General features: G+C 33.4%; 1 protein-coding gene across 1 annotated transcript in view; it reads left to right on the top strand.

Moving 5' to 3' along the window:
- Positions 1-18,744, top strand: part of ABI3BP (ABI family member 3 binding protein) — a 231,699-nt gene that overhangs the window by 190,738 nt on the left and 22,217 nt on the right. The window contains 7 exon segments of the mRNA XM_049785676.1: positions 2,383-2,457; positions 5,571-5,630; positions 6,173-6,220; positions 7,191-7,271; positions 9,839-9,916; positions 13,697-13,762; positions 15,265-15,333. Of these exon segments, the coding sequence (XP_049641633.1) occupies positions 2,383-2,457; positions 5,571-5,630; positions 6,173-6,220; positions 7,191-7,271; positions 9,839-9,916; positions 13,697-13,762; positions 15,265-15,333 (477 nt within the window).

Raw genomic sequence — 18,744 nt, 5'->3', positions numbered from 1 at the left:
AATTGCGTATTTAATAAACTTTCAAAGAAAGGAAGATAATGTGGGCTCTGCAAGACATCAGAAGCCTTCAAGTCTTTCTTCTCCTAGTCTTTAATATCAGAATAATTCTTTCTTCCCATGTTTCCTTCTTCTCTGTCCATAGTCTATATACCAAGCAAGTCAATTGCTTGGTAGTATTGTGACTAATCTCTAGGATATAAATTTTAAAAATCTCAATTAATCAGCAAAAGTTTCAAATAGGAAACTAAGGGGCCGACGAGGTGGCGCTAGAGGTAAGGTGTCTGCCTTGCAAGCGCTAGCCAAGGAAGGACCGCGGTTCGATTCCCCGGCATCCCATATGGTCCCCACAAGCCAGGGACAATTTCTGAGCGCCTAGCCAGGAGCAACCCCTGAGCATCAAGCAGGTGTGGCCCGAAAAACCAAAAAAAAAAAAAAAAAAAAAAAGGAAACTAAAATGTTTTGGGAAGGAAATTATATTTAGATACTCATGCTAATTTTAAATGCTTTATCTTCTTAACACATCTTTTAATCATGTTAAACATATTTTAAGATACCTGTATTTGAGATGCACAGGAACTTTTAGAAATACATTTAGCTACACAATCCACGTAAAGAGTTATATCTATCAAATTACCTTGTCATTTATTCTGGAATTTTTCTTCTTGCATTTTCTACTTCCTGCAGTAGTTTGGCCATTTCCCTGTGCACATATAAGAGAAATTAAAGCAAACTAGTGAGTTGACAATTTAAGGATTTTCTTGAAGTTTAAGTGAATAAAAATAAAAAATCAGCATACATAATTAAATATGCTTCTTTTTATAAGGAAAAATTCCCTAACAACCTACATGATTTCTTATACTAGCAGGATATCACAAATATGACCAGATTTCTTGCTTGGCTGTCATTTAACTATTTTCTTCTGGATGCATTTTCAAGTTAAATACAAATATTAATTCTGATATCTAAATATACCTAAAATATCCTATTAAATGGGGCCTCCTAAATTGTATAGTTTAAATTTTCAGAATTTCACATTCAACTTATTAACCAAATATGTATCAGTTATATACAACTTTTTGAAAATTATTCAACAGTTAAAATATTGTTGAAATGCTTAATTATCATATATATATAAATATATATATATTTTTTTTTTGGTTTGGGGATCACTCCCAGCAGTGCTCAGGGGATACTCCTGGCTCTACACTCAGAAATCACTCCTGGCTGGCTTGGAGGAGCATATGGGATGCTGGGATTTGAACCACCACCCTTCTGCATGCAAGGCAAATGCCCTACCTCCATGCTATCTCTCCGGCCCCATGATATTATTTTTTTATTATTTTATTTTTTATTTAACTACTTCATGGCATGCCAATCTTTTTTACATCCTATGGGGGGAGGAAATAGCTTATCAACTGGTATCTTGACAAACAAGGAAAGAAATAAACAATAGTCATAGACATTTTAGAATTGCAAGTGCTCTGAAATCCTGTAACCTTTGAGAGAGAAATTGAGTCTATGGACTTAGATATTGGTAAAGGTAAGCCTTAAATCGCTATGTGCCGGACTTTAAAACAGTGAAATCCCCAGAGCATTTTCAATGTTTATCTCTCTACAGGTTAACAAGATTCTACTTAAGTGATTTCTTGTGTGTTTTTATTTGGCAGCAGAAAGAAGTCTTTTTGGACTAGAAATTTATTCTGGTACATAATAACCGTTTATTTTTCACAGGCTATTTTTTAAAGGTTCCTGACATTCCATTACTTTAAAACTATTAATCGTGCCATGTGAGTTGTTTCCACAGGTCTTAAATGAATTTTAAAATTCATTTTCTCCAGGAGAATATGCATTGTTTTGGTAAAGAAACAATAGATCTTTTTTGCAGAATGTCTCAGGAAAGAAACTCTTCAATAATTTATCTCTTGATTTCTGTTCAGCATCTCTTCCTCAGTGAAAGTTGGCTAATCAGTTAATTGCTTGTAATTAATATTTGCTATTGTCATGCTTTTATCTAGGTATTTTGAAAAATAAAATGTTGGAGTTTTATTTAGAGTAAATTGTATCTAACTTCATGTATATATCATGCCAGGATATTTTAATATAATGGTATGAACTTCAAATGAGAATTTTTCTAATTTTTATATTCATTTTTAGCCTATGTAAAAGATAGATGTCTCTGAAATCCTAGCAACTGAATATCTGAGACATCACTCATTGTATCTTGTTTTATTTCATTTCTTATAATAAGATAATCTTCCTTTGCACTGTGGCTCTCTTAGGAGTTTAATCACTAATCGCTGTGGCATTCTGCAAATGTCTTTGTGATCCTGGAGATTTACATACTGTGAATCTTGAGCTATAAACCTGTATTTTTTCCTTTAGTTCCTAAGCAGACACCTCGTACTCCTTTCAAACCAAAAACATCTCCATGGCCGAGAATCCCACAAACACAGACAGGTAAATACATATTTTATATGCTGACCTAAAAATATCTGTCATTTTGGTATAGTGAGGTGAATTTTTAGTCCTTGTAAGATAATACTTTTCTAAACATACCAGTATTTACATTGATTGTTTTTAGACTTGATCAAAAAATATATTAGTAGGTTAGATTCTTTTGGAATATTTCTTGTTTGTTGCATTATTTGAGAGGAATGAAGAAAAATGGAATTTCTTAAAAAAGAACTTTATCTATTACCATTGTTTCTTCTATTTTGAGAATATTCTCTTCTCCCTTCCTCAGTCCATAAATAACAATGGGATAGTAAATTCTTGATTAGTTAAAAAATTAAGTTAATCATAACAATATAAATTAATGAGGGAAGTGGAAAGCCTGTCTAGAGTACAGATGGGGGTAGAATGGGGAGGAGGAAGATTTGGGACATTGGTGATGGGAATGTTGCACTGGTGAAGGGCGGTGTTCTTCACATGACTGAAACCCAAGTACAATCATATTTGTAATCAAAGTGTTTAAATAAAGATAGTAATAAAATAATTAAGTTAAAGAAGTTAAGAAACAAGGAAAAATTTATCTCTTTTTAAAACTATACTCACTGTTGCTTAGGAATATTCCCACCACTATGCATAGGAGAGACCCCTGGTGGATATCAAGGTTTCATATGTGATCATACCTGTCATAACATGCAACACTAGTGCCTTACCTCCCCTACTACTACTACTACTTTGCTAAAACAGAAATAGAAATGTTTAACTTGTGGTTGAAATATTATTTCTGTATTTCTAAATAGAATAAAAAATTGTCATTATTTTCACTAAGTTTTCATAATATGGACATATTTAGGTTTTAGGAATAATGCTCTTATCTTGGTATACAGAGAAAAATAACCTAAGGAAATAAAAGCAAAAATAATCTTGAATTTATTGGAGCTATTGTTGACTAAGTAGTAGTATAATTCATTTCTCTTTCCTATGAATATTTCTATTTCTTTCCTTTCCACTATTTCACCTGCTTTAGAAAGTCTGCTGTGGCAGTTTATTAAATCACCAGTTTATGGTTAAAAACATGCCAACCACAACAGCAGGAGCCCACATTACCATCACCTACATTCTTCTGAAAAATGAAGTAAGCAATGAATAAAGTATTTACAATGTGGTGGATCTATTAGTAGCACATTTTTTCCTCAGCTCCTTAATCCCAGATCCTTCTTTTGCAGGCTAGTATGTTACCAATTATGATATTTATCAACTACAGGATGCTTTGTTTGGCCATAATCTTTGCAGATCCAAATCAAAGTGCTTCACATTCATCCTTCAGTTAAACATAGCATTTGATTTACAATTACAAAAACTTATTTGAGTCTTCCAAAGAACAACATAGCAAATGTGAAATATTTATTATTGTAGAGAAGGTTTTCTACTTTTATTAATAATTGATCTTTTTGAAGATGCCATTTTTTTATTTTAAGAAAAGTCCAAATTTTCAAGTTCATTAGAAAGTGATCTTTTAGTTCATAGCTTCCTGGATTGAGTAATTTCTACTCAATGCACCAAATTCCACAATTGTATTATCACTGGAACTTAGTGACCTAAACAAAGAAATGACCCCTATAAAACAATAAAAAAGAACATGAGTTTCACAGAACAATTTCTAGACCATGGTAAGGGGGTATTAGCCACCTGATAGTGCAATATCTTTTGTTTTTCTCTGAGGTTACAGCCTAAATTGTATTTTTCCCTTAAATCATAAAAACTAAAAAAAAAAATGACACTATCTATGAAAGTAAATCTGATATGTATAGTGTCTTTGGTATGGTATGGAAACCTATCAGTGAGAGTGTTGGACTGAGGTGGTCATCCCTATAAGAAAAATAAATAAAAGAAATAAGTTAACTTGATCTTAGAAAAAAATTATGCAGACAATACTAGTTCAACACCCAGTACCCCATATGGTCACTGGAAGGAAGGAACAAAAGAAAGGAGGAAGGAAGGAAGGAAGGAAGGAAGGAAGGAAGGAAGGAAGGAAGGAAGGAAGGAAGGAAGGAAGGAAGGAAGGAAGGAAGGAAGGAAGGAAGGAAGGAAGGGGTTGGCAGAGAGGGTGAAAGGAGGGAGGGAGGAATGAAAGAAGGGAGGAAGGGAGAAAGAAAGAAAAAGAGGGTGGAAGTGAGGGATGGAGGAAGGAAGGGAGGAAGGGAGGGAGGGAGGAGAGGAGGAAGGAGAAAAAAGAGAAGGAAAGGGAAAGTGAGGAAGGAACAACATTGTTCTAGAAGTTAGATATTATTAATTAGAAATTAGATAATCATTGGCAAGTCATCCTGCCATTTTCCCCGGTGATATTCGGGGTGTGAACCAGATTTCCTACTATTAGATTCCTAAGAGATTACTCTTCTATTCCCAAAATAGAACTAGACAATGGCATGAAAATATGTCAAGTGTTGTGCACCAAAAATGAATTGGCTTATTGGTTAGCTAACATTTTGTCCTTAGTTTTCATCTCTGGTTGCATTTTCATTCTCTGATCAGGAGTTCTTAATACTAATATAGTAGAAACCACATCTCAAAGAAGAGCAAAATATTTACCCTCTAATGGTCAATCTCACAAATTATACAGGTGATATATATTCTTATGAGTAGTTGATTCATTTTACCTCTTATTTTTTTCCCTATCAAATGTCAGTATCTTTTGAAATAAAACTTTCTTCACCTCTTATGTTAATGTTTTTGCCCCTCTCCACTTATAGTTCCTCTATTTATAATTAATTCATATATTTAAGATAATATATTTTTATTGCTTTGAGTGGAATTTTAGCTAGAAAATCAAATGGCATCTTTGGATGCAGACTTTCTGATGGAACTAACCTTTTCATACTAAATTATATGAGAGCTTTTTTCTTTTTTTTTTTTGTTCAAGAAAGGCTTCAATATGAATTGTAACTAATTTTATTATCATGAAAACTTTCCCTAGACAGTTATATATTTTTATTTAGGAAAAACAAGGGAAGGGTTATCTTATATTTCTCTCTAGCCAATGTGCAAATATCTTTTTTCAATCATGCCTTCCAGCATATTTTATCTGTTTGATTTGTATTCAGTATATGACCATCTTCTTTCAGTGCCAAGAGATGTGTTCCTTCCCTATCAACCAGAGCCTGATGTCTCTCAGAGTATTCCTGGTAAATCAATGTTTGTTTTTCTAGTAGAAAGTGTGTTTTTCAAAAATATTCTTGGCATTAGCATAAATATAGTCTTAATGCTTGTGATTCAAAAGTTATTTATATAAAGTACACAACTCTAATTAGGGATTAAGTACTCATACAAATTATGGAAACTGAAAAATACCCCCTTCTTAACATATGATTAATTTATTTTTCATTTAATAAGATATCATTTTAAAATTAGAAGTCATTTTATTGTATCTTCTTTCAAAATATAAACATAACGCTATGACCAATTATTATTGTATTTTAAGTAAAAAATATGGATAACCATGCAACGTTTGTCCTGACAGCAAAGTGAGAACTTTAAAGTAGTAGCTAAACCAAGTTTCCTGAGTAGCATTATAAATATTTTTTTCATATTATATTTATTAGCAAGTAGGAATACAAGTGGATGCATGCTTCAGAGTTCAAGTGGAGACATGTAGAAGGACATAAATCATTTTTTCTTCATAGATTGTAATTCTTACCAATGTTTCTTTGATTTGCTTTTGACATAGTTATGCAACCTGTCACCTTTACAATTGAACCACCAAAGACAACAATAGGTAACGGCCAATTCTGTTTACTCAGTTTCCATTAATATTGTAGTTTTTTGTTAAATAATCATGTTGAAATTATCTCTCCTATGTACGTAGCATCATTTTATTCTTCTTATTACTACTATTTCTAAATAGAAAAGTAATAGATTTACTGTTGAAAGGCTTTACTCGGAAGACTGATTTGAAAATCTCTTTACTAAGGCCATCTTCACCTACCTCATTATTCTTCATATTCAAAATATCTTACATCACTCAGGCTTACCTAGTCTATAATTTCCACTAATTTTGTGTTTTCCAACTGTACTCTTACACTATCCTATCAGGTAATAGTTTGTGATAGGTGTTTTGTGGTAAGTGATTAATTATTAATTGATATTTGTCAAAATACTGAAATTTGCTAGTGGTTTATTTTAAAATAAATTCAAGTAGACTTAAGGAAATTCACATGACTATTTTATCCTCACTCATTTGAAATATCACATGTTGTATTGAGTAGGATAGAGGTAAAACCAACAAACCATGAGTATGTATAACTCATATCATATCAGAATCAATAATTAGCATAGGGGCTGGAGAGATAGCATGGAGGTAAGGTGTTTGCCTTGCATGCAGAAGGACGGTGGTTCAAATCTTGGCATCCCATATGGTCCCCCAAGCCTGCCGATTTCTGAGCGTAGAGCCAGGAGTAACCCCTGAGCACTGCCAGGTGTAAACCAAAAGCCAAAAAAAAAAAAAAAATTAGCATAAAATGTGTTTAGCTTTAAATGTACTTTATTATTTGTCCAGGGGGGGGAGAGAAAAACAATTAAGAACTACCATTACATTTCAAAGTCATTCTTTGAAATGTGTACAATTTTTCTCCATGATCCATTTAATGTTTTCCTTTTCTATTTTGAATATATAGCATAATAACATTCTCGCCTGATGCTAGCTTTTAAATTTAAGAATAAATAATCATGGTACTTGTCTTTCATAGCTCCTTTAGAAACACGAGGCAGTCATTTCATACCAATAATTTCACCAATTCCTAGTCAAGAGGAACGACAAACTGTTCTGGGTAATTTCTGTTTTGATATTTCAATCTGATGAGAACTTTCTTTTAGGATTTTACTTAAGAGAACCAAATGTATGTGTCTTTATAGGTTATTTATACATTGGATTTGTTTGTACCATTATTTTAAACATTTATTTCACGTAATACTTTTCATTTTACTGCTTATTTGTCTTTCTAATTTTTAAAATATCTTGATAAAATTTCTTATTCTAAAAATAAGACTGTTTCAAAATATATCAATGCTTTCTTTTTGTTACTTTTTAAGGTTTTTAAATTGTATTTGGAAGAAACTTTCCATCTAGATATATTGAGTATTTTTATGGGTACTGGTATAATGTTAAATAGTGAGAGTTCCAAAATAAAATGATTTTCAATAAAATTCCATTTCTAATCATGAGAAATATACCACCTAATGTAAAGAAATGATAGAGTGACCGTAGTGCATTAATTTTCTGTGCTAGTTAGTGTCCAACTTAGAATGTAAGTCAGACTGGCTACTTGTCTCATTTTTGGTAAAAAAAAAAAAAATTAAATCATAGTTGCACAATTGGTGTGACATTGTGATAGTGAAGTGAGTCATGGGATTAACAAGCAAACAACTTGGGAATATTGAGAAAGGATCCACAGCAAAGGTGACATTGAATTTTCAAGTTAGTTGAAGAGTTGGAATTAAAAGTGTGAATAGTCCTGTTAGAAAAAGGCACAAGGTAGAGCATGAGACTAGACTCAGATGATAATTATGCTATCACCTGGAAAAATAGAGTATATGAATTAGGAAGGTTCAGAGGTGTTCATTCACTATGTGGGGAAAAAATTAACCCTATTTTTGATATGTTGCACACACACACACACACACACACACACACACACACACACGGCTACATAAAAGTCAATGTCCTCATTTCTTCCCTTCATGGCATTCAATCACATTTTAAATTTAAGTCCTTTTTGAAGGAAGAACTTTTTTTTTTGATGGCACAAAATTTTATGACAATAATGTCTTTATGTCAATGGACTAAATGCACAAATTAAGAGACAGAGATTGGCCAAATAGATCAGAAAATTGAATCCAACATTTTGCTGCCTGCAAGAAACACATTTTTTTTTTAATTATGAGAACAAAGATGCAAAGAAAGAGGACAAGGTAAAGTTACAGTGGAAGGACAATCACCCATAAACAGAATTCTCAGTAGTCCCATTGCTGATATCTTAACTTTGAACTTTCAGCGAAAGAACATTAAGAAAAATAAAACAGAACCCATGTACAATTATTTTGTCCCTCAAGTCCCCAGATTGTAATACATAATATTTCTTAGCAGCACACAAAGCAATCTAAAGCCATAAAACTTAGGTAACTCCTTAAACATTGAAGGCATAGTACTTTTTTTTACATTTTTCCATGCACAGGCATAAGAACTTTTAAATAAAAGGATCACATATGTCCTAATGATCAAATATTCATTTAACATGGCATAGGCAGACACAGACAATATCACCATGATAAAGAGGTCAAGTTCAGGATCCACTGTGGAATATGCTAATTATCTTACTCCCCTGCCTGTTTTTTAAATGTTTCTTGATTAATTGAAGAAACCATCACCTATCAAATATCTCATTTGTTTGCAGAACCCAGGTTTAAAGCTAAGCTAAATAAGATAGCTAAGGGACTGGGATATAGTTTGAATGGTAGAGCAAATGCCAAGCATGTTTAAGGTATCTGGTATCACTTGGCAGCTCCAGAACCACTGGGCGTGGCCCCTATTAAGAACTTCAGATTATATGTGTGACAAAGTAGATAATGTGATTAGCTTTATCTGTATGATGTGATAATTTTAAAATAAGATGGGGGTGATGGGGGTGAAAGTACTGCCATATTTTTATTTGATCAAAACATGTCTATATGTTAACAGGCAAAATTTATTTTTGCAATATAAATAAAAAATATTCTTCTGCACAGTAAAATCTTTTCAGGGCCAGAGATATCAACAGGAGATAAAGCATCTGCCTTATGTGACTTCGCTGGTCACAACCCTGGTTAAAAATCTCTAGCACCATAGGTGGTACTAGATGTCACCCCTAAGTTCACAGCCAGGTATAAACTCTGAGCACTGTTTGGTATGAGCCCAAAGCCCTAAATAAATGAACTAATGAATTTATAAATATAAAAATAAAGCTGCACTTTTTTATGACAGCACATCTTTTAATAAGATATATTTTTTAACTCACTTAAAAATGACTAATGTTTCTAAAATAAGGAGACACAAAGTCAATAAAAATGATAAGAAGCATTTCCAAGTATAGCCATGCCCAGGATCAGTGAAAGAAGGATCATGAGCTAAAGCTTTCAGAAATTCTTAAAATAATCATTAAAGCAATACTGTAAGCAAAAAAATATATGAAATTAGTTATTAAAACATACCACTAACTTTGAATAATTATGATTTCTGGGCATATTTATAATTGCTGTTTTCTCCCCCTTTTTCTTGCATGGTACAATAAAAAATAAATTTCACATGTTGTTAATTATTATTACTTAAAGCAAACTATATTACTGTATTTTTTATCTCCAGAAGAAACAGACCAATCCATGCAAGAACTCTTCACAACTAAGATTCCACGAACAACTGAATTGGCAAAGACAACTCAGGGTAATACTACCTACCTCTAGATAAAATTTTCTTTGCTATAAATCAGGAAAAAAATTTCTTTTCAAATTCCAATTTGTCATAAGTTATTTGATTTTTTTTTACTTTATAGGTACATGATATAAATTTTATATGAATATATGCTGGATGTAAGAAAGATGATTTTGGTAGTAAAATCATTGATCACTTGAACCCCATTACTAATATTAAAAGCTTCCATTTTTTCCCCTCCTTGTCCTTTGGCCTCAATCTTCCCATCTGATAAAGGAGAATCTTTATTACTTCCTTATTCCTTCCCAGCTCTTCCTCCATTTTCTCATTATATTTCATTTTCTAGCTCAGTAGACATGTTGATATTGTGGCCTATAAAAAGAAGCTAACAACAAAAAGTTTCCTCATTAGTAATAATGTGATCTTTAAATATCTAGGTAACTGTCCATGAGATTTCCTACATTTATTTCTTTATTCTTGCCACCTACCCTAATTATCTCGATGTCTTTTCATTTTATAATTTTCTATCCCACTGAGGTTATATGAAGCTGTGGATGTCTAAGTGTTTTCATGATTTTTCCTTTGCACATTTCTACCTCTTTCATATGAGAAAAAAAATCTAACTTTAAAAAAATTTTTTATTAAGACCAATGTGAATTACAAGTCTCTCATTGTTGTGTTTTAAGCACATAGTGACAGTGAATTAGAGCCATTCCCACCACCAATGTTGACCTCCCTCCACCATAGTTCCCAGCATGCATCCCCTACTTCCATCCTTAGTCCCCAGTACTGCTAGTGTAGCAGGTCAATTTTTGTGTATAGCCTGTAATAGTTTGGGCCTCTAGAGTCCATTTGGTTTGGATATTTAGGTCTGACCGTTTTTTATTTCCACTCAATGCTCTTGAGACCACTTGGCCTTTGGGTCCTATCACCTTTCTTTTTCTCAATTTGTAGGAAGACATAGAAATATAAAGCAGAACAATATGATTCATGTTCTATGATTCTGTTAAAAAAAATGGTGAGAGCCCTTACCTAGAAGCTATAAATAAAATTAAAAGAAGAAAAAGAAAAGAAAAAAAAAGGGGGGCAGATGGGGCAGATGTGGCAAATATTTTTGTTTTTTTGTTGTTGGGTTTTTGTTTGTTTGTTTTTGCATAGACACAGTAAACATTGGGGAAAGTAGAAAAGAAATTCCCTTGGCCTAAGAGATAAAGGGTGTCTCACCCTTGAAGCATATAGTCATGAGACCCAACTACAGGTTCCAGGCATGTTAATTGTCGAACCTCAGGGTCTTTCTTTATGAACCCAGGAAAAGTTCTGTTCAGTCACGGTTGCCAAAGTCAAATAATAAATAGTAAATAATAATAGCAAATAGAGATCTTGGTTTTTGCACAGATCCTACGATGGAGGGTCTTCTGGTTTCAGCTCACCATTAGGTGGTGAGATAGGGCAACCTGTTTTTAGATCAAATTGTTGCTGTTTCCTCATCATCAGGGCTTCATATGAACTTACCCTGGCATAAGTTGGTGCCAGAGCAGTATTTGCCTTCACGGGGAGGGGGGAGTTTGATTCCTGGTGCTGGTGCAGGGAACTGTGCCAGTTTTGAGCTGGGGATCTGGGGTTTGGATTAAGATGGTCAATGTCCGGGGCCGGAGAGATAGCATGGAGGTAAGGTGTTTGCCTTTCATGCAGAAGGTCATCAGTTTGAATCCCGTCGTCCCATATGGTCCCCAGTGCCTGCCAGGAGCAATTTCTGAGCCTGGAGCCAGGAATAACCCCTGAGCACTGCCGGATGTGACCCAAAAATCACACACACAAAAAAAAAAGATGGTCAATGTCCAATTAATTAGGTCTAAGTCAAGTCCTGATGACAAGTGTTGAGGTGGAAGGCACCCCTGCATTAAAAAATTTATAGGTTCTTCTCCCTATTAGATAAGAACTTGTTTCTATATATAAGATTTCCTCATTTTAGTGTACCTATGCAAAAAGGAATGATGCCATATTATATTATTGGTCCATTTGGGGGTAAAAATAAGCTATACAATCTCTGAGCCCTGGCTTTGACCTGAGGTCTTATCCGAAGCAAGACTTTTTCTACTAGAATTTTCTACTAAGCAGAACCAAAACAAGCAAAAAGCAAAAACAAAACTAAAGAAAAACCCAAACAAACAAACAAAAGGGAAGGGAGAGGCTACTTTTACATATGGAAATAAACACTAAGAGCTATAGTTATTAAGGAAATGCATCTACAGAAGCATACAAAAATATTATATCCCCATTAAGTCTTTTGATTTGAGCTAGCCTAATGGGGGGGGGGGGGGTAACATCCAGGGCACGTTTTCACTCTGCACCATGATCTTGTGGAGTCTGAAAAATGGTTTGCAGCAGCCAGGGATCAGTTAGTGTGCTCCAGCTGGGGATCTCTCTGGAGCTGAATCTGTAGCAAGCAACTGTCCATATTGAGGAAAGATGGGAATCTAAGTTAACTTTATAAAGAACTTCAGTATTTTTTTTGGCCTGAAGTATAGAAATTACCTGTTCATCATATGTTATACTGGAAGCTAAAACACTATAGTCTATCTTGCAAATGCAATTTTTTAACTTAGGCAAGTAATTGCTGACTTATGGGTATATAAATGCCCACTGAAGATATGAACAAATCATTGAAATGACATAATCTACTTACATGGTTTGCAAAAATAAAAAAAATCCAGTCTTTCTTAGCTAAAGCATTACTAAGAAAATTGATAGTAGAGACTGTTGATATATAAGAGAGACAGAGAATAAAGGGAAAGAATAGATGAATTCCACTACAAATATACTTTTTAAAATCTTAGGAAGCTAAAGTACTTCAGCAGATTTACTCATAAACTTGTCTGTATATATGTGGCCATTAGATGTGGTGTTTCCAGGGGTTACATAGGCTGTGGCAACATAAATGGTACCCAACAGAAGTAGGACTTATACTTTATGCTGTGGAATAATGTCATGGATTAAAACTAGGGCTTCCTTCATCCAAGTCTGTCACTTTATCACTGAGGCATGCTCCCACACCTCAGGTTGTTTATTTTATACGTCTTCATTAAAATTTCCACTGTGCCAAAGCCTGGAAAACAGAAACATGAAGTAAAAATGTCGTTGCCTTGTTGGTCCCAGGATTTGTCTGAGTTTATCTTTTTTTGGTAGGTAGGGAACTAGAGGGTTTTTTCTCCTTCTTAAAATATTATATAGGTCACTGACTGAGTGAACATTTATTTTAGAGTTCATGAAATTTGCGAGAAATCATGTGCTCCTGTTATTTTTCTGTTCACCTTCCCAAGTTTATTTTTCTTTTCCCTTAAATGGTACTTTCTTGTACAAAATAATGTATTATAGTAACTCCATAACAGAGAGATACAGATGATTGGATGAATGAATGAACATACAGGAGGATGGACACATAGACATGAATTTGGTACAGAAATGATTGGATGGTTGGCTTATATATTTTCCACATTAGGAATCCATCTGGTAAAATAAATGACCTTAAAAACAATGTGTAATTTAATGTTAACTAATCTTTAAAATGCATAATCAGTTATTTAATGCACATTATGTACAATTTAATTTTTAGTCATTTTCACTTGTTTGATTTTCTCTTAGCACCAATTAACAGCGCCAATGCTATTCATGAATATTTGAAGGTCTCAGGACAATATTTTCACATTCATTCAAAGTCCTGAGGTGCTAAATTTCTGTTCATGGATTTTGGAATTTTGTTTATTCAATATGAGGTTTTTTTTTTTATTTCAGCACCACACAGATTGTATACTACTCCTGTGAGACCCAGAATACCTGACAAACCACACACCAAACCTGGTAAGTTCTTTCTCTTTATGATGATTTAAAGAATGAGCACATATGAAAGGATATGTAATTTTATATGCTTATAAATATGTCTTTAGACAAATGTACATACAAATAAGTGAAATATGTATCCATATATATCCCTACATTTAAATAAATGACTTAAATAAAGTCTGATTCCTTGTGGATAAATAAGGAGATAATGATTAATTCAGGAGAATGAAAAGATTTGATTGAGATCCTCATAGATGACCAAATTTCATTTACTAATAGAATAGTGTTTGTGCATATATCATACTCATGCAACACCCTTTAGTTTTTTTATGTTTTTATAGATATAGCATATAATTAATTATCACATATTACTACTTGGCTGTATTCAGGTCTTACTGATGGTGCTAAACTCTGGAATCACTCCTGACATATTCAGGAGCCTCTGTAGGGTGCAAAGAAAGTGCTCTCTCTGGTGTACTATCACTCTAGCCCCCAAAAGATATAGTCTTATTTATTTTTGGTTTTATTGGGGGTTTTTTTGTCTCTGAAGTTAAATTATTGAAGACCCATCTGAGGTTTATTTTCTAGAAGGTTCTATATATGTTTTCTTCCATGTATTTAATAGATTCTAGTATAGGATCTTTAATCCACTTTGAGTTAACTTTTGTGAATGTTGTTCCATTAACATCTTGCTAATGCATTAATTCTTGACAGAGATAAAACTATATCTCAGTGGTTTCATTATATTTGTGTGTTCAGCAATAAATTTCTGCCGAGAGCATGTAAATCTAAAGACATCAGCAAAAGGACCACCAATTTATGAGTTTTGAAATAAGACCTTGACGAGCAAATGTCTTGAGTTCTTCATGTATTGAGTTTTTCATAAAGCATATATACTTTTATCTTTCTTCAATTCCAGTTTAGTAGGTTTCTAGTGTAAAAGAAACACAATATTTTAAATTAAAAAAATATGAACTCCCTAGCCAATTCTTTTTTTATTTTATTTATTGAAACAATTGTGATCAACAGAATCCCTCATAGTTGAATTTGAGATATACAATGAGTCAGAGCTCTTTCCACCATGTGTCAACCTCCCTCCACCAATGGCCTCAGAGTGCATCCTATACTACCATCATTTCCCCATCACCTGCCAGTATAACAGGCCCCTTTAAGTTTAGATAGTTTAAGGTTAAATGCCTTGATTCTATTATCATTGACTTTGTCTTGGATATTTAGTTCTGTCCTTCTTTATTTCCCTGCCAATGCATCTGAGACCAGTTTGGCCGGCTCTTTTTTGAAAACTCAAGACCACACTGGAGAAAAGTCAAATCCTATTCCTGAGTTCAAGTCTATTTTTTATATCAGTATTGTGTTTTCTTGCATTTTGGATGATCTTTTTAATAAAACATTATTTATTTCTCACTAAACTGGCCCCATACTTCCTAGAAAATTTTATTTTATTTAGCTTCACATTTTTAATAAAAGAATGCCTGAACTATTTGTTTTCTGATTTCCTATAGCTTTGAATAGAACAAGACCAAGTAGACCCAGACCCAGCGGGATTCCCAAGTGGAATGGAATGGATACAGGTAATGTTCACAGTTTCTTTTTGATCTTATCAAAATTATAAATTCTTTAATTTTATTTTTATAATTCTGTTGCATCTAAATTCAGTTCTCTTCCTCCTTCCCTCCCTCTCTCCCTCCCTTCCTCCTTCTCTCCCTCCTTCCCTCCTTCCCTCCCTCCCTCCCTCCCTTCCTTCCTTCCTTCCTCCCTCCATCCCTTCCTTCCTTCCTTCCTTCCTTCCTTCCTTCCTTCCTTCCTTCCTTCCTTCCTTCCTTCCTTCCTTCCTTCCTTCCTTCCTTCCTTCCTTCCTTCCTTCCTTCCTTCCTTCCTTCCTTTCTTCTGCCTATTTTGGAACTTTTTGTATACTGCAATTGAGAATTTGTAACCCAATGCAAAATAAAAAATTTCCCTGTCTCTGAAAGTATTGGGTTGTTTTATATTTTTTGTTTACTTTTCTAAATTGACCTTACTAAATTAGCTACCATATACAGTCTTAATTCATTGAAGCATCTTGATAAACATTAATCGTTGAGTAAAAAAATATATAAATGTGGCTACTTTCTTATTTTTAAACACTTTAAATGCATAGCCTTGGTGGTTTGAGACTATGATGGCTTGGCTCTCCAGTTTACAGTTTCACTAGTACATTATGATGTTTGTAAAGATTTGCATCTTTTATCAATCTGACAGTAATTTATTTAAATGATAAGAGAAATTAGTAGTTGATTGTCCTCCTTATGGTTCTTTTCATGTTTCTAATTAGTTATGCTTAGTTAAAAGGCATTGCCTCAACTTATTTTTATCTGTGGGAGTAATATTATACAAATAACTAGGACAACAATCAAATAGAAGTTTAAATACCCAACTCACTAAGTGGATAAATTGTATTTATTAAATGCCTTAACAAGTGATGATATCACTCTCAAAATATTTTTAAATAACACAAATCTAATGCTTGCTGATATAAAACATGAGCATTAGAGTTTAGTGTCTGTATTTAATCAACTCATGATGGTTCCCTAACAAGAAATAAGTATGACTAATATCTGAAAATATTCAGTCTAAAAATTATTTACACTTTTAGAATGCGTTTTGTAATAAGTTATTGCAGTGTCTGAGGTTCTAGAAGTTCATTTACTTTCAGTCACATTAATGAGGCAAATGCTAAAAACTCCTGATACATGGCAGAACAAGAAATCACTTTAATATCTATTTATTCTCGGTCACTTTTTATTCATCCCAACTGTAGGATGAGACAGCGATTTTTTTCTTATATTGACATTAAAAAATCTAAATCTAAATAGCGCAAGTCCTTACAGAAGGAAACTACTGTAGCTTTTCTTTCATGCAACCAACGTTTGTTAAAGGTCTATTCTATATCAAGCAAAGTCATAATTTCAAGACCATTTTGACACGAGAAATTGAGAATATATATATTAAATACTCAGATTCGTTTCTCTGCATCCTTTGAACAACCACTGCCTCCTCATACTTTCCTGTGCTTGACAACTAGAACCCAAAATATGACACGAGGAACGTGTTTCTGGGCAACATTTCCATCTTCCTGTTTATTGGCTCATCACACCTGCTTTTTTACCAAGGGCTCTTATCTAGCTAGCAGGAAACAAAAACCAGTTTGTCCATAAATACAACTCCTTTCAGGTCACAGTGGAATAGAATGAATCCCCAATGAATTTGGAAACTAATTCTCGTTTACTATGTTTGTTTGCAAAGTTTTTGTTACTATGGTTAAAAATTCTAAAATCATTACTTCATTTTTGACAATAAATTGCTAAGAAACAAATCATGTAAATCCAAACATATTTGGAGAAATCCTATATGAGAGTCAGGGAGGGTAGCTGAAACTCAAGTCTTGGTGCCTCCGGAGCCTATTCTGCCCTTTAGAAAATACAATGATTAATCCCACATGAGGGAAAAAAGAATTTAGTTGAGGCCAGACTGGTGGATTAAGGTGCCAGTTCCTGAGTATTTTCTCTACAATCTCTTTTCCTGACATCCTCCTTTGCTTTTCCATTTCCTCTACTGCCTCTACTTTTTTGCTCTCCTGACTCAGGTCAATGAAAGTTCACTGTTGTCATAGCTCTGGTACTAACATTATTGCCTAACTGACATGTAAACCACAAGTGGAAACAAGGCCAGAATTTGGAGTTTGAATTGTTCCTCGGAATTATTCAGTGTTGCTTCTCTAAACCTATGGCCACCTTTCAGTGGACTGTGACCTGTGTTTCCATAAACCACTGTATTTTATATATTTTTAAAGACTTGGTTAGCATCTGACACTATTGATTTGGACACTTAGATTTCAGGATTATAACAGAAAAATACTTCATTCTCTGCCTATAAAGAAAGTTATTGAAAATGACTAGTTTCTCCTTAGTTCTCCCTTAGTTAGAAAAGAAGCTAAAGAATTTTATCTATGATTTTGATCTCATAGAATTCTCTTGCAGAAATTTGGGTTCTCTCCTAGATATCCAACTAAGTCATGGCACAATTGATCTGCATATGCCTGGCCAACCTGATCAATATTCTGAGTGCTTCACATTACTGAAATGATTTGAAACAGGCCTACTTTTTTTTATTCTCATATAGTGATGGTGCCTCAGACCACCAAGGGATGGAAAATAAGGCTCCAGGGAATCTTAGTTACCTTGTCATTATGAGAAATTAGAGAGAGAACCAAACAGTAAGAAGACAGTACTCTGTGCAATACCACTTAATGCTTAAGATAATGCTTATTCTGGATATCTCCCACAAGAAGGATATTGTAAGCATTAAAATCAGATACTAGGGCATAAAGTTTATATACAAGTATATAAAATACTTGTACATTATTGCATCAAAGTATTATTTAAAGCAGAAAGATTTGGAAAAGTATGTGAAGAATGTTCTTCTGACTGCACATGATCTACTTACCTTCTAGAATATAAAATGCAATGTTTACCCCAAAAATAGTGGTACAAAAAAATCTCAGTAAGTCAATTTATTAGGGAGACACAAATGAAAGCTTGTTTTATCCCCCTCTGCCATGAACAAAGTAATCATACAATATGTAACTTCCCCAGCCCCATTGTAATAAAAAGTGAGGCATGGGTAGAAAATCAATGAACTATCTTTTCCATGCTTGTAGTTTGAGTCATAAAGTCATTGACACAGAAACATATTTTTCATGACAGATAAGTTACATTTGAGTTGTAGTTTCATACATTTACCACGGTTTTATATATGCTCTCTTATTCAAGCAACAGTGAATACAGAATTATAAAAACAGTTTTTATAAGTTATTATGTTGCTAATTATAAAATGTTTATAAATAATATGATAATTTAACTTAAATTTATTTCTTAAATTAATATAAAATATATCATTTTTGCTAAGCAAAGATTCTATTTTATAATTAATCAATATATCTGTCT

The sequence above is a fragment of the Suncus etruscus genome, chromosome 13 (genome assembly GCF_024139225.1).
Source record: "Suncus etruscus isolate mSunEtr1 chromosome 13, mSunEtr1.pri.cur, whole genome shotgun sequence".
Taxonomy (NCBI): Eukaryota; Metazoa; Chordata; class Mammalia; order Eulipotyphla; family Soricidae; genus Suncus; species Suncus etruscus.
The sequence above is the reverse complement of the archived record's forward strand: the minus strand, read 5'-3'. Positions and strand labels throughout refer to the sequence as shown.